This window comes from Nyctibius grandis, chromosome 12 (genome assembly GCF_013368605.1).
Source record: "Nyctibius grandis isolate bNycGra1 chromosome 12, bNycGra1.pri, whole genome shotgun sequence".
In the NCBI taxonomy this organism is placed as follows: Eukaryota; Metazoa; Chordata; class Aves; order Nyctibiiformes; family Nyctibiidae; genus Nyctibius; species Nyctibius grandis.
The window spans coordinates 12345393-12370651 of record NC_090669.1 but is presented as its reverse complement, the minus strand read 5'-3'; the positions used below and the strand labels follow the sequence as shown (position 1 = coordinate 12370651).

Sequence of the window (25259 nt, the reverse complement as noted above, 5' to 3'; positions counted from 1 at the left end):
TTCTTGCAACCAAACCCTTATTGAGGGTAGATTTAAAAGAGTAATTTGTTATAATCTTGGATCCGTGGCTTCACATAGTAAAGTGATGTGCTGCACACAGCCTACATGCTTCCCTAGGCAAGCAAAGCAAGCACAGAGACTGCTAAGCCAGAAGTGTCATTGTGCAAACAAATGACTTTTCATAACTCAGTGGTTTTGTTTTAAACAAGAAGGAAGTGGAATCAGAGCTGTAAGGAGTAACAGGTGGAGAAGTCGCCCTCCAGAGCATCAGAAAAAGTATTGCTCCCACTCAAAGAGATTTAAGAAGTCATTTTTATCTAGAGACTTGGAGCCCCTGTTCTGGTTATTAGGGAGGAACCCGCATCAGCCTGTCAAACCAACTGCAGGACAACAGGGTCACAGAGCAGACAACCAGGGAAGAGACTAGCTCCTGCCTTTTGCAGCAGAGTAAGTGCACAGTTAACAAATGAGATGCTTTCAGGTCATCTTTTTCCTTGTAGTTTTTGGTGTTCTGTTCCTCCGCCTTTGACTGCAGTACATTTTCAGTCTTAATTTTTTTTTTTTGTTAAATCAGGAATTCAGCCAAAACTGTAATGAGTTTCTGATTCTGTCCATTAAGTAAAAACCTGAGTACCTGAGTGGAAGACAGGAATGGAGACGGTTGCACTGATTTCTCAAAGATAGATGCTTGACGTGGGCACCTCTGCATTTGAGGGAAATGGAAAAGTGACAGGAAAAATGAGGCCAGCACTAGAAGCAAAAGGTTTTTATTAGCTTCTGATATTTCAACCCTACCTACTTAAGCTGCAGCTAGAACCAAAAAACATATCTTTGTAAAGACTACCATAATCCAAAACAATCTATAGAAGTTTTCCGCATGTATTAAAAGTTTAAATTCAAAAAGAACTTTTCAAGGTTTCATTTTCTAACAGCATCTTCATAGAGACAATATCCAAGTTCTCTTCCTAAGTACAAATACAAGGCAAACAAGCATCCTACAAAATAATCTATGAAAAAAGGTAGTGTAGGAGGGCAGTCAACAGTGTAATAATCCACTAGCCAGACACACGGGTTAAATGTAACACAACCATACCATCAATGAAATATTTAAAAATGAAAATAAATTAAGGTTACATCAAAGTTCCTGCTTTACTTTTATTGTTTAAATCCTCAATACAGCACATACCACTGCATTACGGATCATGGCGAAGACTTAGCACTAGCATTAAAAAAAGTTGCTATAAACTTATGAAAATAAAACAAGACCAAAGATACTTCTTCACACAACTGTATGATGGCTATAGAAATTCCACTGAATCCATTATTCAAACTAGGGCCATTTATTTTTAAAATCACTGTGAATTTCTGTAAGATCTTGGTTGCAAATCTGAACAGCCATGAAAATGGCAATGAATGTCAACAAGCAGTGATCCATATATTCTGGCTGAACTTACATATATTCTGTCTTACCCCTTTCCTTGCTTAGCCAAGCTGCACATTTTGTCCTCCACGATACCTGCACCCAGCCAGAATGCAATTTTGCAGAGCGCAGTTTTTTGGTAGCATTTTGACATTCTCTGAAGACGAAAATCTTGTTCTCATAAGGCCCCAGTCACTGTGTGAGCAATGTGAACACAAGCTAAAAAGGCTTTGTCAATGTGCTGCTTTACCTCTTGCACATGATGCTTCATCATTTGCCATTTGGAAGCCAACTGCCTGTATATGTCATTATAGTATATTGCTATTTTTCTAGAAAACATCAGTAGGCATCCCAGCTCACTATTACTACACCCTCCCCATTAACTATATCTGGACAGGAAAGACCTAAGTGGTGCTTTATAGGATTGGCTCTACAGATTTAAAGTAGTCCACCAAACAGGAAAGCAAACACCCTCCACGGCCTTTGCAGTTTTGTAATATGTAATGGAGAAAACAAAGGGCTTAAATACACTAAAGGGTATTTAAAAGACATGCAGTTATGAGTTTCTGATACTACAGTGAACCATCCTGCTGGACTCCTCCCATTATGCAAACTCTAAGAAGGTAAGTGACCATTTCTGTGAAAATGCTATTTCCCTAATACTAAGCTCCTTGCTGACTGTGAATTTAGATCTGCATTTATTAGATAAATCTTTTAGAGGATAAAAATATTTAAAACAAATACCCTAAGCAGTTTCTGGTTTAATTGTATCAAATCTTCAGTGTTAAACCTAAAAAGAAGAAAATCTCCACAAAATGATGGTTAAAAGAAAGAGTTTTTGCTTGGTTACTGCATGGGCATTGCAGACAAGCTGCACCTCGAGAGTTCATTTCATAAGGTTGCAACAGTGTCTACTGTCCATTGTTTTCTGGATTTGTTGTGGTGGTTTCAGTGCCAACAGGTTGCACATTGTCTGCAAGATTGTGCGCGTGCTCAAGGAACAAGTCTTTCAGTACACTCAGCTCCTTGGTCAGGAGCTTAATTTTTGCCTCTAAACGTTCATTTTCTTCTTTGAGCTGGTTGACCCTTTGCAGCGTGTCTTGTGCTTTCTGCTTGCTTTTTAACCGACTCTTTTTCACTGCCATGTTGTTTCGCTCTCTGCGCTGACGATACTCATCACTGTTTCTATCCACAAAGGAATTTTTCTTTCCCTGTTTGCTCGGAGGCACAGCTTTGCCTCCACCACCAGGACTAACGGGCACCAGCTGGGGAACCTGCTGCAAACCACTGGTGTGTGCTTGGGTGTGAATCACGCTTACTCCATTCGCATCTGTAGCGGTGTTCTGTTGGGATGTCTTGCTCATTTGGACAGGCTCTTCTTGGACACAACAGAATTTATTAGGAGACTGAAAACTGTTACGTTTCCAGAAGGTGTTTCCAACAGGTCTTCACATGGATTAAGGGCAAGGTGAACCTAGTAGGGGAAAAAAAAAATGCTATTAAAGGTGGTGGCTTCAGCTACAGTCTTATACATCAGTGGCTTTAGCATAAGGTACTGATGGTACATCTGGCAGTAACACATCACTACTGTGCTGGAAGTGGTCAAGCTGCCAACTACATTTCAGAAGCCTCTCGAACGTATTTGGATTGGAAGGGACTGTTACTGGGTCATCTAGTCAAGCTGTTTGCATTGTTCACTGGCTTTACTCAGTTATTCCAAAGCCATCCCTGATGGATGATTGTCTAGCCTAGCCTTGAATATCTCCAGTTTCACAACCTCTGTCTTGGCAACAGGTTCCACTGTCTAACTTTTCCTCCAGTTATATAATTGTCTTAATTTTCAGACTGGAGTTTTTCTTCTGCAGCTTAAACCTATTAACAGCCTGACTCTTGACCAACAGGAGTACTTGATCCTTGTCCTCTTCAGACCACCCCCCTGGGCATATGCATAGACAAATTCCTCCCTGGTCTCTTCTCTGGAGTAAGGGTGCTCAGACTGTCTACCTTTCCTCGATCATCTTACAGCGCTTGCTTTGGAAGATGATGTCCAAATTGATGACTGTTTTAAGGTCTCACTAGTACCAAGTGGAAAAAAATAATCTATCGAAAAAGGTAGTGTGCTGTGAAGGCTATGACTGAGCGACATTAAAGAAAGCCCTTCAACCACAAGCAAGGTAAGGCAAGCTAAGCCTGTAACCATACTATAACGAGGAGGTGGGACAGGAACGCATGGTGATGACAATGTGAGAATCACTACACAGCAAAGACGGTGGACTATTGGCGCCCATAGGAAGACAGCAGCCACAGCTGACTCATCCACAAAATACGTTCCCCTGTTGCAGCTCCTGCACCCGTCCTCTCTCCTTCCCAGCACACAAACAGGCCTGATGAGCAGGACACCCTCTCACCTGACTCACGTTCTCCCACTGCTGAGGTCAGCCTGCTCCTGACCCTACTGGTGGCACAAGGAGGACTCCACCACAGCTGCTGCAGGGACACGGCCCTGGCAAGGCTACGAGCTGCTCCCCTTCCCTTCCCATCTCATGGGATAACCTCCTAAATGTCTGGGAGAGAAGAGGGGAAGGGCAACAGGGTTGTTCTAAGTTCTGAAACACCTACTTACGGCTCCAATGAAAGCACTCAGTGATCAGTCAAACGCGTGTTGATTTCTTGTCATGTTAAAGAAAAGTATCTGACTGGCATAAAACAGTCCTACTCCAAGATCAGACTGCATTGCAACAGTGCAGCCCTGTGCTCCATCACACACATACAAGCAGTATCGTACAACTAGTGTTCAACATCCTCCTTGCCCATCCCCAAGAGGACCCGCTGGGAAAGCAAGCAGTTGAAGTGAGCAGTGGGCAATGCTAACCACCCTGTATCGGCAGTGTCCAGCCCAGGGATTACAGCTCGCATCAGTAACAGCACAAGAGGTGGATGACTGTACTCCTGTGTCTAGCTGATGAATGGATGTCGTGAGATGTTTGTAAACAAGCTGCTGTGTGTCACTGGTCATTCTAAACTTGCAGGTTCATCAGCTGTTTACTGTTGTTATTTTTCTCAGCAGTCTGAGTTGCTGTTTTACCTTCTGCTAGGGTATCATTACAAAGGTTAAAATTCTACTGTCTAGGTCAATTGCAAGTTTTCTTCCATAATGAGGGAGCCAGAACAAGATGCAGCTGCAGAGTATGGTTGAGTAAAATTCATGGAAAAGCCTAGTAAGTTTGGCTTGAATGTTATTAAAAATTAACATTCTTTCTCACCGAGAGGTCTTCTCACTTTAAACAAGTGAAGATGATGTGTGAGTACACCCACACCCCTCCTACCAAGAAATCTTTGTATTTTTGTATTTCAGGGCAAAAAGAGGCCATAAACTCTTTTTGACATCTGTATAGCTAAATCTACATACATACATGCCTAACTTTTGTATGTAGTATTTTCCTGATTTCAACTCTTCAAGCAAGTTTTGCAAACCACATTTAAGTCTTAGATTCTGACTGAATAAGCAATTTGGTTCAGCAGTTAAACCGAATATACAGCTTACAAGGTGTCACTGTGCACAAACACCAGACTGGCCGGGCCACTTGTAGTAGCTGTGCATGGGTGATTGCACAGACATTTTTAGTCAAGATGCAAGTGCATACTCCTCCTGGAGCGTATACTGGCTTTGTCGCAGCTTTATTTTTAAATACAGGATTCCTGTAGCCCTCAAAGAGTATATAGCTCTGTTGGATCGCCTCTGACAACTGTATTTTTCCACTAATTTTTGGTGTCTTCTCAAAGTCAGACAGAATGCTCTCCTGTCCCCTCTATTTCAACACATTACAGTGGTTGCTAACTGCATCTGGGCAGCCCAGTTAAGTAACCCGTACCATTTTCAGGATCTGCTTTTTGTGTTTCATGAGATACTACAGATGAAGGGGTGGCTCCTGCCCCCGGAGGCACCCCACCCGATGTGTAACAAGTTTCTTCACATCACCAGGTTCCATGTGTGATTTCTCTCTATGCTATCGAAACTATTTAATATTGCTTTAACATTCCCTCCAGATCTCTATCAAATTCCCCTGTAATTCAAAGGAAAAATAATTTGTTCCATTAAACTGAATTTTAATGGAATATTTTAGTTGAGCAGTACACAAATATGAGCAGAGAAGATGAACCAGCGTCACACCTCTGAAGCAAACGTTCTAGCCCGGCTCGAACAGATCTCCCTCAATTCCTTCCCACTGGAACTGATCCATTTTGTATCAAGTAGTGAGACACATTCTTATCTGGCCTGATGGTCAGAATTCTTACCTGGAAGAGATGACACCTGGATTCCTGTCCTGCTCCAACTAATATTTATGCAAAGCAAGTAGCACTAACTGTACTGCATCACAGATAACCCAGGAGTGGTAACAGTTGAGCCTTGAAACTCATTTTTCCCCCTGGTTATTTGGAGGCTGGATCCCTATTACCAATTATCAGTTCTTAACAGAACGAGAGGGAAGGATATCCCAGATAGCGACAGGTGCTATGGGGCATCCTTCAGGGAATACTGTGAGGAGATTTAAAGGCCGCAGGTATGAGACATACGGAAGGGGCTCTCAAGAAGGGTAAGGTAAAGGACACAGTAATTGGGAGAGGCCACGAGGGTGGGGAAGCAGATGGGTCTCGGAGTTTGTTTCTCAGACCATGCCCCACAAACGCAGCTGCTCCGCTCCTCTCCGCAAACAGGTTGGTTTCCTGTGAATGGGTGATAGCCCCAGCACAGGAGGAGGCAGCTCCTCGGAGAGCCAGCCGAGCTTCCAAGCATCTTGTTCCCATAAAGCTGCTCATTAGATTGAGCTCAGCGACAGCCCTAGGCTGGTTCCACCCAGCACATGGTAGTATTTCCAGTGGCCAGTTAGAACTGCCTTCTTCTCTCCTTGGGCCACCAACTGGCCACCCACTACAGCATTAATAGCTGGTAACTCAAGAGGTGTCGTCTTGGGCAGAGAGATGTTTCTCACTGTCTGACAGTGCTCCTCAGGGACCACGGAGGCTCCCAAGCAAATCAAGGCCTTTATTATCTTTGCTTTCATAAAAAAAAAAAATTCAAAAAATTAAACTTCCAAATGTTTGTTTTGGAAAAAAAACAAAACATGTGTTTTAATCTGTTAATTAAATGAGGTTTTTTTTTTTTTTTTACTTAGCAGCAAAAAATACAAAGCCCTTCTCTCTGTTCCTTTTCTGAGATGTGGTTGTGTTGATTCTGATCGTTAGTCAGGATGACTTTATTGCAAAAATTCACTCGGCTGTCTTGTCTAATGCAAAATCAGTCCCAATCTGAACAGCAATAGGTGGCTTCCCTTCTCTTTGACTTCAGCAGGAAGACCCCAGTAGCATCTGACTCTAAATCCAGATGACCCTCTACAAAGAACGACAGCATAGAACTCCAGGCATATGTTTGCTGAACACTGGGAGGGCTCACTCCTGCATGGTTTTCTGCACACTCTCACAGGCAAGTCAACAAGAGTTGATTGGTACCTCTCACATACTGAAGGCTTGGCAACAATTTTTTTGAGACTAGGTAGCTCAAACCCATCATCTGTCGCTATAGCTGACAACATCAGTTTCCCGTATTTTTTCTCAGAATCTCCATTTTTCCGTACAGCTTACAAGAAAAATGCACTCCAGCATCCTTAAAAAAACATGCTTGGAACATCTAAAGTATGTATTTTAATTGCAGGCTAGCAGCATTGATGACAGAATCACAAACAACCCCAAATGCCAGGAGACAAGGAGGTATCAATTTGACTCTTGAATTCTAATAAAGGTAGCTATTTCTAAAGATGAAATAATTCCTTAAAACCAAGAGTTTTTCCAATTATGGATTTTCATGCCTTCTGAAGAGGTGTTATAACCAGCACGGCACTGTTACCGAGGGCACTACTGAATTGCCTTACAAGCGCTATTTCACACCAGATGTCACGGCCAAACCCGGCGTCACGCTTTCTGTGACAGATCGGTTTTGAAAGTTGCGTCTGGAGCTATAAAAACTTGTCGGGAACCAGAAAGATTTCTCAAGACATTCAAAACTCCCTTGAGAAGCTACAAAAGAAGAATACCCGTTGTTAAAGCACGGCATTTTATCATGGTTCGGGGCAGCTCCTGGGATCCCCGCGGCCTTGCGCGCTCCCGGCGGCGGGGGGAACGGCACCTCGGGGGTACAAGCCCGGCTCGCAGACCGTGCCCTAGGCCAGGCACACTCGTTAACGGCCGCGTCTTGCGGCGCCGGAGGACGAGCCGTAACGACCGCCCGGCCCCGCTGTCAAAAGCGCCTGGAAGCGCCTCGGCCCGGCCCCGCTCCCCCGGCCGCGGGGCCGGAGCCACCGCGGGGACCGGGGCCGCCCCTCCCCTCCGCCACGGGCCTGTTGGCGGCGACGCTGCCGCCCTCCCCGGCGGGCCCGCGGCCCGGGGGCCGCCCGTCCGCAGCCGCGCTGCTGCTCCTCCTCCCCGCCCGTGCAGGGCGCGGGGGTGCCCGGCGCTGCCAAGCCGTGACTTCACCGGGGGAGGGGAGGAAGGGGAGGGGAGCCAGGGCCGCCCGCCGATTGCATCATGCGCTCCCATGCGCGGCGCCCGCCGCGGCACCCGCTGCGACACGGCGGGAGGGAGGCGGACGAGGGCCGGCCCGGTCCGGAGCCGTGCGCCCCCCCGGACCACCCACCCCGCGCCCCGGCCCGCCGCCCCCCGCGCGGCCGCGCTTACCTGTGGCGGCGCGAGCGGGCGGCGGCGGCGGCGGGAGGGGCCGGGCCGGGGCCGAGCCTCTTTCTTTAAAGTGTGGCGTGCGGGTGAGCGGCGATTGCGACACCCGCCCGCTGCGCCCGCCCCCTCGCCAATCGCCACCCAGCCGGCCGCCGGGATGATGCAATAGCCGCCAGGATTGGCAGCCGGCGCGGCCAATCAGAACGCCGGCACCCTCACAGGGCGAGGCCGTGTTGTCGTGCGGGTTTTTTTTCCCGTGGGGACGGTGCGTGTCCGCGGGGCTGCGCTGGCTCCGCCCGCCTGTCGGGAGCCCGGAGGGCCCGAGGCGTGTCGCGGCCTCCCCCCGGGTTTGTGCTTTTGTGCTGTTGCAGCCGGGGTGGAGGGAAACCCGCTGCCCGGCCACGCGTGTCCCCGCAGCGGCTGGCTGCGCCCCGGCCCGGCCTGAGGGCGCTATCTTCCCCCTCCAACGGGGGAGAGGGCTGGAGAAGGCGTCGAGAGGCCTCCTTTCCCGCCTCGGCGGTTGGCGGGACAGGGAGCGAGGCGGCCGTGTCCCCCGCGGCCTGTGGGGAGCCAGGCCCTCTGGGCCGGGAAGCTCGGTGGCACCTCAAGACGAGCCCCGCGCCTCCCTTGTGCCCTCAGCCTGAGGGGAAGAAGCCGAACCCCTGTTTCCCCGGTAACTTCCCCTGCCAGGCAGCGCGGGGAGCTCATCCCCGGCCACGCGTGAGGGAGAAGGCAGTCCCGGTTCCCCTCGAGGCCGTTGCTGGCCGGGGCCAGGCTGGGTGGTTTCTTGGGGGGTAGCCGGCACGAAATTGACCTGTGCCCCACGGGCATCAAAGTAGATTGTGCTGTGTTTCTATACTGATTGGCATCTCTTAATTGTTCCTGGGCTGTTAATTAACACCTGGCAGTGTATTTCCATCTAGGTGCTATGTGGTTTGCCTCTGTAGGATGTTGTGGAGATAGAGGAAGGAAGGAGTACTGAAGAGAGCAAATAAAAATCTTAACTGTTATCTTGACAACAGAAATTATGGTAAATTCATAAATTTCATAGATTATTGGTTAATTTTCCTTATAAAACATCTTTGAAAAAAAAGGCTAATCACAGGCAGATTAGGAGACCTCTCAATCATGGTGTTAAATGTCATAGATTACGTACCATTTCATTGATATGTTTGTTATTACAAAATATTTCACTTTTTGTAGAAAAGAATTTTTGACCCTTAATATTTTGCAGGCACTTTGGTTCACATCTCCTGAACTCTGCCTAAACAAGCACAGCATAAAAATATATGTGCGCAGGGTGTGTTTATAGCTCTTCGAATGGGAAATACACACTTCAGTGCAGGGGTGTATGTATTTGCGGTGGACAGTTCTGAAAATCATCGGTTTATAAGGTAAGCAAGTTTTGAACAAGTTTAGGTGTGCAGACCGTGAAAAGAGTAGTGTGAAAAAAGTAGGTTTTGTTTAAATGCAGAGAGAAAAAGTACCAATTTGTATGCTACTCCAGTTTAGCACACAGGCCTACTTGGGAAATGTTTTGTGTCTGCAAAAGAAGTGAGAAGAATCAGATTTGTAAACACAGTTGCAGAGCTCAGTAATGTAGATATAATTATTTGTGTTTGCCATTTTTATGGCTGGCTGATGTTGCTTGGGGGTTTTGTTGTTGTTTTTGTAAAGCCCTGTGGAAAATAAACCACATTTGCAGAAGAATTCTGAGGATTAGTCTGGGCAAACAGTTTTGCTCAGCTCATTACCAGGAAGATACTGTTTCTTTGTCAGTCAACAAAGTATTTGCTTTAACATCACTAATGTTTTTCTGTTTCTCAGTTGACACTGTTACATTTTCTGTGACAATGACTCATCCATCTATAGCTAGAGCAAAATTCCAGGTAAGCATTAAACATTATCCTCTGCTCACAATAGTTAAGTAAGTGTGTGCTTTTAGGGTGCTTTCCTAGGATTTTAGAGCACTTTATGACCATTCATTTATTAATCCCCATCAAAGAAAGCTGAAGAAAATAAAATGTAGACTAACTTATTCTCATAGAGTCTGATTATTTTAAACATTAAAGCCCATACGTAATTCCATGCACGTAAGGTGCTCCAGTGCTTGGTTAGCATATCCTTTTACAGGAAAAACAACACACAATGTACTTTAGTGTTTGCAGGATATTTTTTTTCCCCACATCTTTACAGTAAAAATAGAATATGATGGAAGTGATCTAAAAAGTAATCACAGAAATACATGGGCAAATGCTCTTGAGTTGTGGCATTGAAATACACACCTTACCTGCTTATTTACAAGTTACATGAGCTGTGCAGTAGCTCTGGAGTCCGATGTCGCAAGCAGGCTGGTCCCTGCTGGGATGGAGTCCTTTTCACTCTGATTCTGGATGTGTTCCTATACCAACAGTCTACCTATACAACTATAGATAATATTGTAATAGTATCTCTTTTTCACCTGCATAATCCAGTCTCATGATTCTTTAAAGACTTAAGTCCTTGAAAAAAAATTACACCCTGTGTAATATTCAACATCTTCAACAGCAGATCACAGTTAGAGGCAGAAAAACTATTGAGGAAATAGAAACTATCTGTAGGAACTGGAGGCAGAAGGTGTAATGGGGAGAGGAGCCTGTTGGGGTAAATATCTCTGTTTATTACCCACTCAGTATGTTCCCTTAACACTTCAAAAAACATTTAAGAAGTTCTCGGCAGCCTTCCACTTACAGAGTGAAAACTGTTTTGTCGCTGTTTGAATCATTTCTGTTGTGTCTGATTCCAGTGTTAATGCTTGTTGCCTCTGTCTTCATGGGCAGTTATTTCTCTGTCCTAAAATAAAAACCATATAAACACACTGGACTGCAACCTACACTTTAAAAACATGGTTTTTCTGTAAACATTCAGTTCTTTGTCCCCATTTCCCTCATGGATAAGCCTTCATTGGATTTTTTACTTCAGACCTGCACATTTCTGATAAAGGTTTTCTTTTCACATGTGATGCTACTGTGTAGTTTTTCCCTGTGGTCTAACATCCATGCCTTTGAATTCTTCTAGATAAATCAGTCATTTCCTTTCCAGTGATTTAGAAGAGAGGAAAATAAATGTATCTGTATATATATTTTACAATTGGAAATAAATAGGCCCTTTAGGTAAAAACACACCGTTCCAGGCTGTGATGTAAAGTGTGTTAATTTATTTGAGGGCAAATGCACTGACTTATACCAAAATAAAAGCTTTTCTTGGTAACTGCTACCCATATTCTCTCAAACTAGATTTGTTCAAAACTGGACAGAAAGACTCTCTGAATATGATTGCATTCCTTATGATCACCAAGCAGATGACATTTATTCAGGAATATCCCAGAAACACAAAATCTGTAATAGAGGTTTTCCCTAATCTTATTATTGTAAACCTCCCTTCTATTAAGAGCCCTTGCATTTTGTTATTACAAGAATTACTTTTTGCATTCAGGACTGACCTGCACCAAGACCAAAATCCTGTTGTTAAAAATCTAAATTTTGCAGAGCTGAGGTTATAAAAGCTTCAGAAAGCAGAAGGGTTGCTGAGCTTCATTTATCAGGAATCTGGCTAAATTTCAGAAAGCTGCATTTCAAAAAAATGAAATTCAGAAAGAAAAATTATCAATACCTCTGTTTTAAAAAGCTTACACTTGTTAAGCACAGAATTTCTGAGTGTTTTTTCAATCTGATTTGATAATTTAAATGATAGAAACTTGTCTATTAATAGACAATTTGTCAGAGGTAGCCTTTTTGAATAGGTGAAGAGAAAGGAGAGGAAACATTGCTTAGTGGTGACCACTATTTCAGGACTGTACTTCTAATTCTAGCACTGACTCACTATAGCCTTGGAAAGTTACAGTGCTTTTGTTCTAGAAAATACTAAGTAAAGAAAGGAGCCATTCTGTTCTAATAGCAAACATCCATTTTATTGTAACACTGCCTGGAGTTCATTGCAGGAAAAATACAATGCCTTTGTTCTTTCTCTCTATGCAGCTAATAAGTCTTGCACCAGAATTTCCAGTTTCTAGTTCTTCATCTTCCAGTACTACTTCCCTTACTTGCAGTTATCAAAATATTAAAGTTATCCAGATATCTAGAGTTACTCATACTGGTTTCTGAAAAGAAATTAACTCAATTGCATGGGCAGAATAAAGGGAATGTTTCTCAAACGGAGGAAGACCAAAACAAAAAAAAGACAGCTGTTCCCTCCCCACATCTTCAGCAGGCTATTGGGTGATAGCAAAATGAATCAGGCTAACACAGAAATCTTACAGTGTCTGAGAAAACTAATATATCGATGAGCGCTTTTACTAGAAACCCAAGCTGTCACTTTCATAGGTGTTACGTGCCACACTTCTCTCCAGCTACAGCTGTTCCCATTTCTTCTACAGTTTTAAGTGGGTGATTGGTACTTCATGCCTGATGGACTGGTTTCATCTAGGTAGAATGTGCATCAGTTTTGCCCTGAGATTTAATTCCTTAATTGCTATATTTTTGTTTCATGTCATTATCAGGAAGTTAAGCTTTTTAATCAGAAACTTTTAGCTAGCACTTTTAGAATTAGCCAGCTGCGTTGGTACAGGTGTACCCATTTTTGCAAGTTTCACTTTTTTGTATGTTATTCTGGGTAGTAGGCTGTGTTCTTTAACAGTCACATATCAGAGACGTCTCTTTCATAGCTACAGAATACTTGTTGATGATAAATTTATTTTTTAGTGAAACTCTTACCCAGCCTATGCTTATTCCTCATGCTGTCAAGAATTTGTGCTTCAAGCCAAACCAGCTGAGGTTCTCCAGCACCTATGTTTCATTTCACAAGATGGTACTTTGATCTGAGAAGTGTACCACTACAGCAGTGGCCTCTTGAGGGAGTTGGAGGTAGAAGGCCATCTCATTACCCTAAGTCATCCTTTGTCATCTTGTGACAATTCTCTGCACATAAAAATACTGTCACAAAAATGTGTGCCTTTTCAAAATTTAACATGTATCATCCCCTCTCTTCACAGTATTCCAGAGGACTGCTGAGAAGATGACCAACATATTTGAAGTAAATAAAGATGACCAGATATTCATTAGTGTTCAGTAGCCACAAGTCCCTTTGAAGTGAGCAAAGCAGCTGTGGTTACTACCTGTGACCTTCTATAGAAATATCAGAATATGGAATTAGAAGTTTTCTTGTAGGTATTTGAGTCTGACAATATCAAGTGTGTCCCTGAAGAATGCCTGGGCTGGGAGGAGGCTCTATGTATGTCACATTACCCCAAAGTGTTCAGATTTCTGGAAGAGCATCTAACAAAAAGAAGGACCACGTTCCTTTACAGTTTTTTACAGGACTTTTTAGTTTTTATCAACCTATGTTTGTGTTTGAGTGTTCTCTGGCTTTGCTCTGATGTCTGGTGATACAGTTAAAATTGGTATAGCCGTTGTTGTGAATTTCACTGGGGCTTGGCTTGGGTTTTACCTGAAGTTCTTCAGTAATTGTACTAAACAAGGCAAACTGTGAGTCTTCTGGTATCTACAGAATGTGACAGGGATTTGTAGACTGCCACTGATCAATATTGGGGTTTGCTGCCACGTGTTTGTAAAATGTTAGGTAAGATGAGGCTGCATAGCTAAAGATGAGTAAAACAAAAGTAGATAAATGGATTGAAAGGAAAATGCTATGTATTGTGTGTGTATATGTGCACATATAAAATCTGGTTCAAAGAGACTTGTTAGAACTGAACAAGTCTGAGCGAGAATTAATGGCCCACACCTGGGAATAAGAGGTGAATTCTCAGGTATCCAAGTTTAGTAACTGCCACACCTGTCCTATATTCCCAAAAGCATAAATGAGGTCTGCAAGGATTTAGATAGCTTAGCTTCTGAATGCACAGTGCCATGGCTCTATTCCAAGGCATCATCAGTCACCGCATGAAAAATCCCCACCCATAATTACTAGGGCATTATTTGTCACGGAGTATACTCTAGTGAAGAACTTTACCTTATTCATATGATATCAAGAAGAGTAAATATTTTTAGGGATGAATATTATCCAGACTTCAAAATGGTTCTTCAGAACAGAAGCCTAAATTAAATACCCTTACAGAAAAGCAATGAAATTGGAGAGGCATGGCTCTGTTTCTTCTTCGGTCTCATGGTGTTGGGAGAATAAGGACACAAACTTCTTCTTATCAATGGCTTTATTATTCACTGCAACCTATATGACCTCTGAAATACCATAAAAAGCTCAATGAACAGCCACTTGAAAAGAAAAAAGAAACCGAGAGCTTGTCACCTGGCAGGGGATAGTCCACCTGATTGTTTACTCTGCCTCACTTTGGTTCATAGAAGTGAACAGAAAATGAGTCAGTTATGCCTGGGTCATACAAAATATGTGGGAGGACAATTTGAGAAAGTGTATTGGCAATTACAGCATGTCTGTCATTGACCTCCTGCTACTAACATCTAGAATTTTGTGCTAGATAATTAGTGACAGTGATGCTTTCATCAGGCAAGTAGAGTCTATCTCTTGTCCCCAACAGAGAAGAAGTACTTACCTCAACAGTGCCATCGTCCTTCCAGAAATGGATCTTCTGCATTTGGTGAGTTAACTGGTGTTTCTTTTTCTGCCTTCTGAAATGGAAGCAAATTCCAAAGAAACAGTGAAGCACAGTGCTCTGCTCTTTGGCTCTGTGTACCTTCTAACATACTATAGACTGCCAGAAGAACAAAGCAATTATGCTTAACTTGCAGGCACCTGAATATCTCTGTCATAGTGAATTTACCAGACACAATCCAGTGTTAGGTTTCTATTGAATATAAACACTGCAGCCAAATTTGTAGAAAAAGCCACTTTGTTAGCATGTCCCAGGGACAATACTGTCACTGGAGAAGGGCTCCTCTGATTTTCTCTCAGCAGTAACTAGATCAGGTTTCCCTCTGATAGTCAGGAGAAGCTTTATGCTCCCTCCATTGCTAGCATGTCCTTTCAGGTCATGTTTCTGCACCTCACTGGCCTTAAAAAACAGCTCAGCAAATCTCTGTCCAGAGGAAAAACTCCTCATTCTGAGTTGTTTAGCCATCGTGTGAGGTTTTCCTGCATCAGGCATGATTTATTTGGTCAGAAGTTCTTACACAATTAAGACACCAACTGAGATTATCAGGAATTTTGCCCAAGGAAAGAATTCCGGATCAGCAATATTACAACTAAGTTGATGTTGGTGACTTAGAGGGGAACAGCCTGTTTGTGAAAATATGGGACAAAAAAGAGGAACATGCAAAGGAAAAGTTGATGGGAACACAGAACAGTTCAAAACATATTGAACCTGCTCTCGTACACTCCCAGTGGTGCACGTGCATTGGCAATCAATGTAATGCCAACAGCCACTTGGCAGAGATTGAGAGTTACTCTGCTGTAGCGCAGTGGCTTCCCTGAAGACTGTTTCTCTGCATACCCAATATTTGCTGAACATACACATTCCAAACAGGACTTTACCAAGGTGTACACAATCATAGTAACCTTCAAAGTGCACAATGCATGTGGTAAAAGTCACAATTGTTTGTCCAGGTTTTTGAGGCCCTCCTCCAGGGAGTACAGGCGTTGCTTTGAAGTCACCCACAGGGCTGGTGGAAATGTGGTTTGGCAGTTGGAGAAAAGGACTTTGCTTACCAGGAAATTAAATTCTTCGAGGTACGTTGTTTATGTGTACCTTCACCTCCCATCCTCTTTTCCTTCTTGTGTAAAGTCCTTTGACATTAAGGGACTCAGCAGGTAGGATAAAACTGAGGAGTGTAGCACTTGTGCTGGTCTTTTCCTTCCTAATGACCACAGGATGAGTGCACACAGGTGTATCTGTGGTCCTAGCAGGAATATGCACATAGGCAGCCAGTCCCAGAGAACTCCAGCTATGAGAGACTACCTTCCTGCTAACAAGCTAACGTGGGATGTTGTGCTTTGCTGGTGCCATAAATAACTGGAAAACCTCAGGCACAAATGCCAGTGCCTTGAGCACAAACGCCAATGCCTTGAGCACAAACAGTTTATAACAAAATATTTCATTTCTGTCAACACTGTCTTAATGTAGGGACATTTACTCAACACCAGTGTGTGGCATCAGGGGAGAATACTGCAGCATATTCTGAAACAGTCTATATGTCTTTGGCTTTTATCATGTGAAAGCACACTACCTGTGGCTGTAAGTTTAGTGAGAGTTCACAGGCGGCTCTCAGATACTTCATGCTATAGCAGCATTGGTAGCTGAGCTGTGAGAAAACTGAAGAGCATGCATGCTTTTACTTTCTGAGTGTTTTTAAATAGATTTCTGTAAAGATTTTCAGTAGGCTTAAAATTTGAGACGTCACATGTTCTGATACTCTACCACCAGATGGATGTTTTTGGCCCTGACCAAAATATGTAGATCCAAGGACTTGTAAGTATTTCAGTGCTGCAAGGGAGATTTCACTGAATAGCTCTGAGCTCACCGAAACAAACAGGCAAGGGGCACTGGGGCAAAGACTGGCTTCCTGGAGACTGAGTTTGCAGTTGTTGTGTCATATCTGAGCTCTACCTGCAGCATTTCCCACAGTTTGAGCATTAAGCCTTTTCTCATAATAGGGACACAGATATTTAGGGTTTGATTGTCTTCCATAAAATATAGGCACCAATTTTGGCATATCCAGTGGAATCAGCAGCTGAGCTTGCACAGCTACATACAAGGGGCAACTATAGTTACGAGACCCACAGTGTCTTGCACTTCCATAAAAGAGAAGGCAACGGGAGCCTCAAACGTTTGTCAATGACATGCTGAGCTGGGTAAGTGATGTTTATTTCAGTTTATTAGTAAAGGAGAAAACTAATTCCCATGTGGTCTAGACCCTACCATAGATGCAAATGATCTCTTGATGGCTTAAATGAAATATAAATGATCCATAAGCCCTGCACTTAGTTATATAAATACTTCCATCTACTAAGCCTTTCTAAAAGGCCCCAGAAACTTCATGCTGGTGCGGAATAGCCTTTTTTTTAATGGAAAATACTGGCCCGCTATCAACTCTACTGTCTTATCCAGATGTGTTGGCTGTGATGAACAATTGTGTCAGCAATTGTTCCTCTGACAGGAAGCAACAGGGTTCTGTGCAGAGTTACACTTTTCTGTCCTCCTCTTTTGGCAGCTGAGTGTCAGATTGCAGACAACCAGCATGGATTCATCCTCACCATGCTATGGGTTCTGTGGCATGCAGGTTTTTAAATCATCATCTTCCTTTTAAAATCGTACATTTTAGTAAAATAAAATCCAGTACTCTAGCACTCAACACTAAAACGTGTTGCATGAATTCTTTTTATAACCAAAAATCTGGAATTTTCCCCTGCTTTTAAAGAATATAGGAGTTATATTTTTAAATTAAATTTTACTTTACCATGTTAAATTTAACTTTAATTTTCACTTTATATTTACCACGTTTATGTCATAAATGTGAGCACTTTGTACTGCTCATATTCCTCATTAATAGAATGTTGGGGTTTGTTAAGTAATGTAGGATTTATGCTCATATTAATATAGTACATGACATTTGCATAAAATTAGCATTTAGTTTAATTGTTCAGGCCTGAAATAATTATTCAGAGTGAATAATTTAGACTCCAAAAACTTATTCCCATTTCCTATCTTTAATTACAGCAGTAGAGGGAAAAAAAATAGAAATTTTTGCAGCATGGGAACCCAGTTCATAGCTGGTTCATTTTTTACTTAGAAACACGAGTAGTTTGCAAGGACTTTTTGTTTGGAATTAGAAGCCTCTCAACCCTGGGCTCTTGCTGAATGATTAGCTTTGATTATACTTTGCTTCACTATTAACTGTATGGCCATGTAAGTCACATGACATTGTTTCTACCTCCTAGCTGAAGGCCAATGCCTTTTCAGCATTGCTTTATGAGGATTTACATACCAAAACATCTTGCAAAGAGCTTAGCACTGTCACTGGCTTTTTACTTTCTGAAATATTACTGCAAACAAAATATCATTTTTATGGTTCCATAAAATGAATGAAAAAGATGATGGCTTCCATCAAAATAAGTCTTCTGATTTTATTCATATGAATTCTGATAATATTCATTTAAAGCACTCTGTAGCTCAGCTGTCAGCTGCCTTTAAAAACTAAGCAGAAAGAATGGCTTGTTCCAAGCATCATAACTTCAGGTAGCCAGTCCTGTTTCCTCTAAAACTTTGAAATGTCCTGGTAACCTCCCAACTTTAGTTTCTAGAATTTTATGGGACTGTGATCCTTTCAGGAAAAACCTACTGATCGTTAGACTCACTTGGTTTGTGATTAACTCTTACTGCACTTAAGATAAAGATTTGTTTTACGTAAAGCATGAGATTCCAGCTTGAACAGAGAAATGTAAATGCAAAGGTCTTGTGGAGCTCATGCAGTGGTGAGCAATGTCTCCTTATTTTTATGAACAAGGCTGGCATGCTGAATGTCAGTGTGTGCAACCTCTCTTTCTATGGAGGCTTAGAAGGCAGAATAGGTGTTACCTCAGCAAGCAGGAGTGCCAGGTCCTTTTGCTGGATGTTTTCCAGTGACCTTTGAAATCCTTGCAAGGGATGAAGGGCCATTTCTCACATCACCTGCCAGTGTTTGCAGGAGAGCTGGTGCTGCCCCACCAGACTGCTGCATGGTCAGCCTTGAGGTGAAATCACTCTGTGGCAGGGTCAATGTGCTGCAGATGGGAACTTCAGCACCATATGCCAGCTCGTAAGTGTAAGTTGCCTCTTAAGTCTCATCTTTGTGCAGCGGTTATTCTTGGGAGAGTCAGGGAAATTCTGATGCCAGAAGTACCGCTGCTCTTGGCTTGAAACTGATAACAAAACTGCGATCATTTTCAAGCTGAGATTGCCTCTGACTTGCTTCCTTCCTCCGTGCATCTGTTGTTCCCTGGTGCTGGCGGTTGCTTTGATCATGGTTTGGATTCATTGGTGATGTCACTGAGTGACTCTTAAGAACTTCGCATAGCTTCCTTGTGATTCCCTTCCCTCTCACTGCCTTTGACATTTTTCATTTAGTAGGCCAACTCCTTCTTAGATTACTCATGCCAGTAATCCCTGGGCTGGCAGTGGGATAATTAGAGAAAGCTGAGTTTAGCTCAACAGGAAGGTCAAATTTTCAGATACAAGATGGCATCCACACCGAGCAGTAAAAGTGCTTTCTATTATTATAGAGTCAAAACTTATAAAACCTGACATTTTAAAATATGAGTCAAGTGTTGCCTCAAACTTTCTGCCACCAAAGTCAAATGCTTTATGACATTAATAAACGAAGGGTTGCACCAAAGGTGTATTTTCTTCATATTTCCAGGTCTTAGTCCATAATTCCATAGATACTTTGAGCATCGAATATTTGCAGGCTGGGAATCAAAAACTATGAGCTACTGGGTAGTGAGGCTATCCCATTGTCTGTCTTGTGAATCGCACAATAGCTTCAATGTAAGAGAAGTGTAAAAAGCCCACCAGATCCTTGAGTTCTCTGAGAGGCCTTGTGCAGTTCTCATCCCACTGAAGCCTGCCATGGATTCAGCAAAGTGTTCATCTGTGGAACAATAGCATGAGGCTTTCATATCTGTACTATGCTACAGAATGTAACTTTTTACCACGTTTTTACTTTAGTTAATTTTGGTCCTTGTAACAATCTCCACTAAAGGGGAGTAAAGTTGATTTAGAGAGGATAAGAACATAGAACTTAGTCCATGTCAGAGACTAAGTTTTGTGACAGGATATGTCACGTACTAAAATACATAATTAAGAAATGACATGATTCTGTTGTTATAAGCTGGTCTTCCTCTTCCTTTCTGGTCCTATCTTTCTCACTTTTCATATCTTGTTCTTCTGATTGTAAATTCTTTGTGGAGCAAAGGGTCTCTTTCTATACTTCTGCAAAGTGCCTAACATGTTTTGGTATTTCCATAATATAAATCTTTTTAATTTCATTTTTGCAGATACTCCCAGAATAATGTCCACAGTGCAAACAAGAACTACTGAGAAAGAGTGATGAAGCCTGAGCCATCTTCTTTTTTGAAAGATCTGTACCATCTTCTTTTTCAAAGTCTGTTGAGATCAGCAAAAAGTAACATCTAAGTCAGTGGCAAGGTTCCTCATTACTTAGGTAGCCTTCTCAAAGTATACTAGCCCATCTTGTAAATGTACCTTCTGAAGACCGTATGATTCGGGATTGACTACACGTGGTCTCCTTACACATTGCCAAAGTTATGCTTACCCCAATAAACTACCTTTTGCATTAAAAGAACAGGTGTGAATGATCTTACAGGATGACTACATTAATATTTTCAAAGGATTAATGCAAAGTCAGAACACACGTTTAATAGACAAACAAGGGTATTTTCTTCTTGTGTGATTCAGTGTTACGTTGCAGTGTTCACATAGGTATGCTCTGGAACAGTTACCAGTATACGTGCTCAGCCTTACCTGCTACTTTAGTTAGTATTGCAAATGAGTATTTTTAGGAGGAGCTGATAATCATAGTATGCTTTGGGTATCAGAGTGAATTACTCAGACAAGTGAGGAGATGCTGCTGGTCTAACTAGCAGGATTTTGTTGAATAGTGATGCTAACCCAGGTGTGCAGGCCAGCTGACTTTATGCATGACAAGACTACTGAGCCCTGTTATTTCAGTATCTAGAATGACATTTTCTTGGCAGTTCACTTCAGAAATAAATTTATTTCAAGATAAGAGTTAATTTTACTTTTCCATTAAAAAATATTTAAAATAGCAAGGACGTGTATGAAAAGTAAGGTGTTTCATTTGTAGGGAAGCAGTAGTCAAACTTTTGCGTGCTCATTGGTTGCGATATTAGATCGGACAGAGGAGAGATGAAATTCTCAGCTTTGCTACTTATTTCTTGTGTGGCCTTGGCAAGTCATTCTGTCTCCTGGCTCTCTAGCTGTGAAATAGAGAGTAACAGCACTGTTCCACCTCCCAGGGAGGTGTAAGCATGAATGAATTAAAGATCATGATGAGAGAAACCACTGAAGTTTGTAAGATAGACAGAAGATCGGAAAGTAAATTCAGGTGTGAGAGAAGGGAGGGTATTGTTTAGTCTGGGGTAAAAGACTAGAGAGAGAATGGATGATTTGTGGATAGGCCAAATATTGAGCAAAGGGATAATGGATGCATACCAGTAGGAGAACTGTAAACATCATTTGAGGAAGTGTTAAGGCAAAGGTGATGGCTTAATACAGTGAGAGGTGAGGAGTAATACTATCATATCCTTTTTTTGTGGTATTTCAACTGTATGTTCTTTGGAACGTAACTTAGTCCTGTATCTGAAAAGCATTTGGAATATTCTGGGCACCATGAATATGGTCAGTGAAATATGGTCCTAATTATAAAAGAAGAACTATGTATGTAATGGCTCATTAACCAAAAATTGCAAAAATTGTGAACAGATAAACCATGTACAACTTCACAGACTGATTGAACGTGATTACAGGTGACAAGCTGGAAACAGATTGGGTTATGAGTGCTATTTGAATGGAAGTGAGCAGTAATCAGGCAAATGGAAGCGAAAAGATGCTCCCAGTCAGCCAGCTTGGTAATTGCAAAGGACTGAGCTCTCAGGAGAGGAAACAGATGTCAGTAGAGCACAAGAACAGCAAAGGTTGAGGACATGGTCATAGAGACCCTGAAGACAGGGGGAATGATATGAAAACGGGAAGAGGAAGATAGCATGGATTTGAGTTGGTTCACCTTAGAGCTGTAAACAGTGTTTCTCCAAAGGAGAAAAGCTGTAATAAGTAGTTAAATCATCTGTCATTGGACCAAACTGCACATCAGAAATGGTAATCAGTCTCCAGCTGAAGGGAAGGTCCTGGTTGACTTGTCATACCATGCTGCATGCTGATCTACTGGCCTCCAAGGCTTTGGCAGATAAAGCCTTTTCCTTTGAAAATTGTCATGTGTGGCAGCTTTTATGTGCAGTATCATGTTTCCCCTCCCTGGGGCAGAGAACACAGGAGAGGAGAGAAGTTTGTGTTCCATTACACCACAAGAAGTAAGATGGTAGATTGCCAGCTCTTTATTTGCATAGGAAACTACTGCTCCATCCCTGCCTACTCCCCTGGTGCACTTGGGCCACAGCCCTATGCCCAGCTGAGGATAATGTCCCCTTCTCACTTCCAGGACAGCCGTACTGTCCTTTCTGCTCCACAGTGCCCATCCCTGCCCTAGCCAAATCTGTCTCCTTTCCCCCCCCAGCCACCTTCTGCAGGTGGGAAAGAGGAGAGGTTGGGCCATGCTGGCATTCACCCCAAGAAGTTCTGCGTGCAGACAGGACATTCTAGAGCGTTGTCAGTAGCAATGAAATATTCTAGTTTAACAAGGTAGTAAAATAAATGTGTAATAGCACTCTGATTCTTAACGGGGCTGCCGCATGCCATGTTCTGTACGTACTTCTGCGCTGTTGGATCAGAAAGCAGAGCGCTGTACTGCCCACGCAGCCTTTAAAGCCAGCCTGGATCCTGTAGCCAGGTAACCCATTTTGCAGCCCATGGAGTCAAAGGCCTGAGAACAGCACAGGAGCTGAGTTCAGGTCAAATGAAGAGACTTCAGTGTTCTGGTGCAATTAAAAACTCTTAACAGACACAAAATTCACTTATATAAAGCAGATATTTACATTCCTCCATGATTATGGTTTTTTATTCAGTTTCCTTCCCTCCTAGCAGAAACCAGCACAGCTGACACTGTATAAATGGCTTTTGGTGCTGTTTTGAATTGTGGAGCACTTCTCCTATCCTCCCTTAGCTTCTGTTTTGAGATGGAAGAATAGCACCCTCAAGAGTTGACAGCCATGCTGCTTCAGGGATCCATAGTATGCAACAGACATCCTTCCTCTTTTAGTTAATTTAACTCCCTGACACATGTAACTGAAGCAACGAGAACGAAAGTTTTCTCTTGACATTGGATTTGAAATGTTTGGTTATCAGTCACTGTTGATATGAATGTGGAAATATGTGTTTGTGCTTGTCTGAGGGGTCATCAGCTTCTCAACGTTTTATTTGCCTTCAAAGAAGGAGGGACAATAAAAAGACGAAGAATTGTCTTGTCTACGTCTGGGAACCTCATTTTGTACCATATTAAAACAATTTGAATGGGAATTTATGTTTTTGTGTAAAAAGAGATTATTTAAAAGTTCTTAACTTAGATAAAAGGGGTCTATGTAAAAAAATACTGAGCAAACCAGTCCTTAAATTGTGGGGACTTGTTCGTTAATTACAGTAATTAGGAATGGAATCTGATCCTAAACTTTCTGATTTACTTTGAATTTCTTTTAATACGTGGTTAGGCCTTAATTTCAGAATGATTATAAAATGTGAGAGCGTTTTAAGACTACAGAGGCGTAGGTATTGTTATTAAATGACAAACTTTGTTATATGCTTCTGCTGTTCCGTGCAGCACTGAGCTTTTAAGTGTCCGTGGCCTGTTCCTGTTTCTGCCAACTTCAGTCGGATAAGGCCTTTCGAAAGCTCCGAGTATAAACTGCTTACCAGCCACTATTCCAGGAGATATTTCTCCCAGCAGGCAAAAAGTCCAGCTCTGGGTTTGTCCCTTTTCTGGGAACGGGGTCGGAGACATTTTACGCTCCACTCTGAAGCATCCAGAATTCACTTCTGTCACAGACTTGAGGCTTTTCCTCTGTATCAGGACTTTGTTCAGAATTCTCCTTCCGACCGTTTTCGTTGTTTAGACAGTGCTACAGCTCCCCGTGGACCACTGAAACACCCCCGTGAGGCACCGCGTGTGCACTCACGCCAACACATATAATTTTAGAAAATACTGACTGTATATAAAAAGAATTTAGGATTGATTTTTTTTCTGTTGCTGGTGAAAGGTGAAAAGTATATTCTGTAGCCTGTAAATTAATATGCTTCCCTGCTGTAATTGCAGAAGCCATTCTCCTGAGAGGATACTAGAGTGCAAAAGCCAACTGACTCCACTGGCCTTGGTTTTACTCATGAAACAGAGGTTTACATGTGCATTGTGTGATACAAAAACATGGGTACCTGGTACATTATAATTTTGTTTCCTGTTTAAGACTTTGTCAATTATTTTTAATTGCAAGGAATCCGTCAAACCCTTTCCGAGCAAGGAATTTACTGTCACAAGTTTCTAGTTTACTGGAACATCCAGGACTAAGAATTACAGCAATTCTTTGTTTCTCCAGCCATCACTATGTTTGAATCGTTTTCTTTGCAAACCTTCCTGCAGCAATTTTAGGCCTGCACCTGCTCCAACGGCCGTCAGATCTCCTCTCTCTGTGCCAGTTTCAAAGGGACCTTCTGGACCTGCAGAGCTAAATGCCCGTGGGGCTTCCTCAGGTGCACCTGCGAGCTATGCAATGGAGGACCGATACATCTGCTCTGCAGACTGCGAGGGATCACAGCAGGAGGAAATTGTGTGCATCCTCACCCCTCCCGAGCTGGAGCTTGAAACGGGGGCTCCTCGGAAGGCTTTACACGGGAGCTGCTCTAGGAGCATACCCTGCTGCCCTGGGAGAGCAGCCGCGGTGGCTGAGACATGCAGCTCCTCTCTCCAGTCCCGCGGTGCGGGAACATCGATCGCCTCCTCCGAAGCCGCCAGGAAACCCCGGCCGGGAAGGCAAGCAGCGTCTCCGCGGAGGCTGCTGCCGCCGCGGGTCTACCGGGCTACTGCCGCGCTGCGCGGGGGGAGCGGAGCCCGGCTGCGCCCGGGTGTATCTCGGGTGAACGCAGGGCGTCGGTCCGCGCCCGACACTGGTCGAGATTGCTGTGTGTGCATTTTGGGAAATCTGTAATTGAATTTACCTGCTTGGTTCGTGTGGGGGGCGAGGGGGGAGACCCGCGCCTTTACCGCACCCTTCGTGCGCACGGCGAAAGCCGCGGGGCTGCCGGCGCCGGGAGCGCAACGCACCGGGCTCCCGCCGCGGGGCGGCCCCGGGGCCGCTGGCCCGCAGGTGGCCCGCCTCGGGCTGTCCCGTCCCAGGAAGGTAGCTCGTCCGGGCTTGGCGGACCGATAATAAGTGCAGAGGAGGGCAGGGCGGCCCCCGGCCGACCAGTACC

General features: G+C 43.3%; 1 protein-coding gene and 1 long non-coding RNA gene across 7 annotated transcripts; one reads left to right on the top strand and one right to left on the bottom strand.

Moving 5' to 3' along the window:
* Window positions 1–751: 751 nt before the first annotated feature.
* On the bottom strand, window positions 752–8278 carry CEBPG (CCAAT enhancer binding protein gamma). Of its 2 annotated transcripts, XM_068411422.1 has the most exons (3): window positions 8150–8278; window positions 3829–3984; window positions 752–2894 (listed from the first exon to the last, which is right to left on the bottom strand). In XM_068411422.1, the coding sequence occupies exon 3, from the start codon at window positions 2782–2784 to the stop codon at window positions 2332–2334; it is 453 nt and encodes a 150-aa protein (XP_068267523.1). In that variant the 5' UTR covers window positions 2785–2894; window positions 3829–3984; window positions 8150–8278; the 3' UTR covers window positions 752–2331. The 2 variants fall into 2 exon arrangements, with proteins under 2 accessions (XP_068267523.1, XP_068267522.1); XM_068411421.1 differs by lacking the exon at window positions 3829–3984.
* On the top strand, window positions 8261–20509 carry LOC137669366 (uncharacterized). 5 transcript variants are annotated; one of them, XR_011049086.1, is made up of 8 exons: window positions 8261–8493; window positions 9381–9540; window positions 9974–10035; window positions 13176–13346; window positions 14694–14753; window positions 15719–15841; window positions 16809–16963; window positions 20144–20509. It is a non-coding gene; the product is annotated as an uncharacterized lncRNA (long non-coding RNA). The 5 variants fall into 5 exon arrangements; XR_011049084.1 differs by having other exon boundaries at window positions 8261–8819; window positions 13176–13350; window positions 20144–20508; XR_011049082.1 differs by having other exon boundaries at window positions 8261–8819; window positions 20144–20494.
* The last annotated feature ends 4750 nt before the right edge of the window (window positions 20510–25259 follow it).

Bases quoted from the DNA above. Each gene is read 5' to 3' on its own strand.
- CEBPG (XM_068411422.1), bottom strand. From the start codon at position 2,784: ATGAGCAAGACATCCCAACAGAACACCGCTACAGATGCGAATGGAGTA.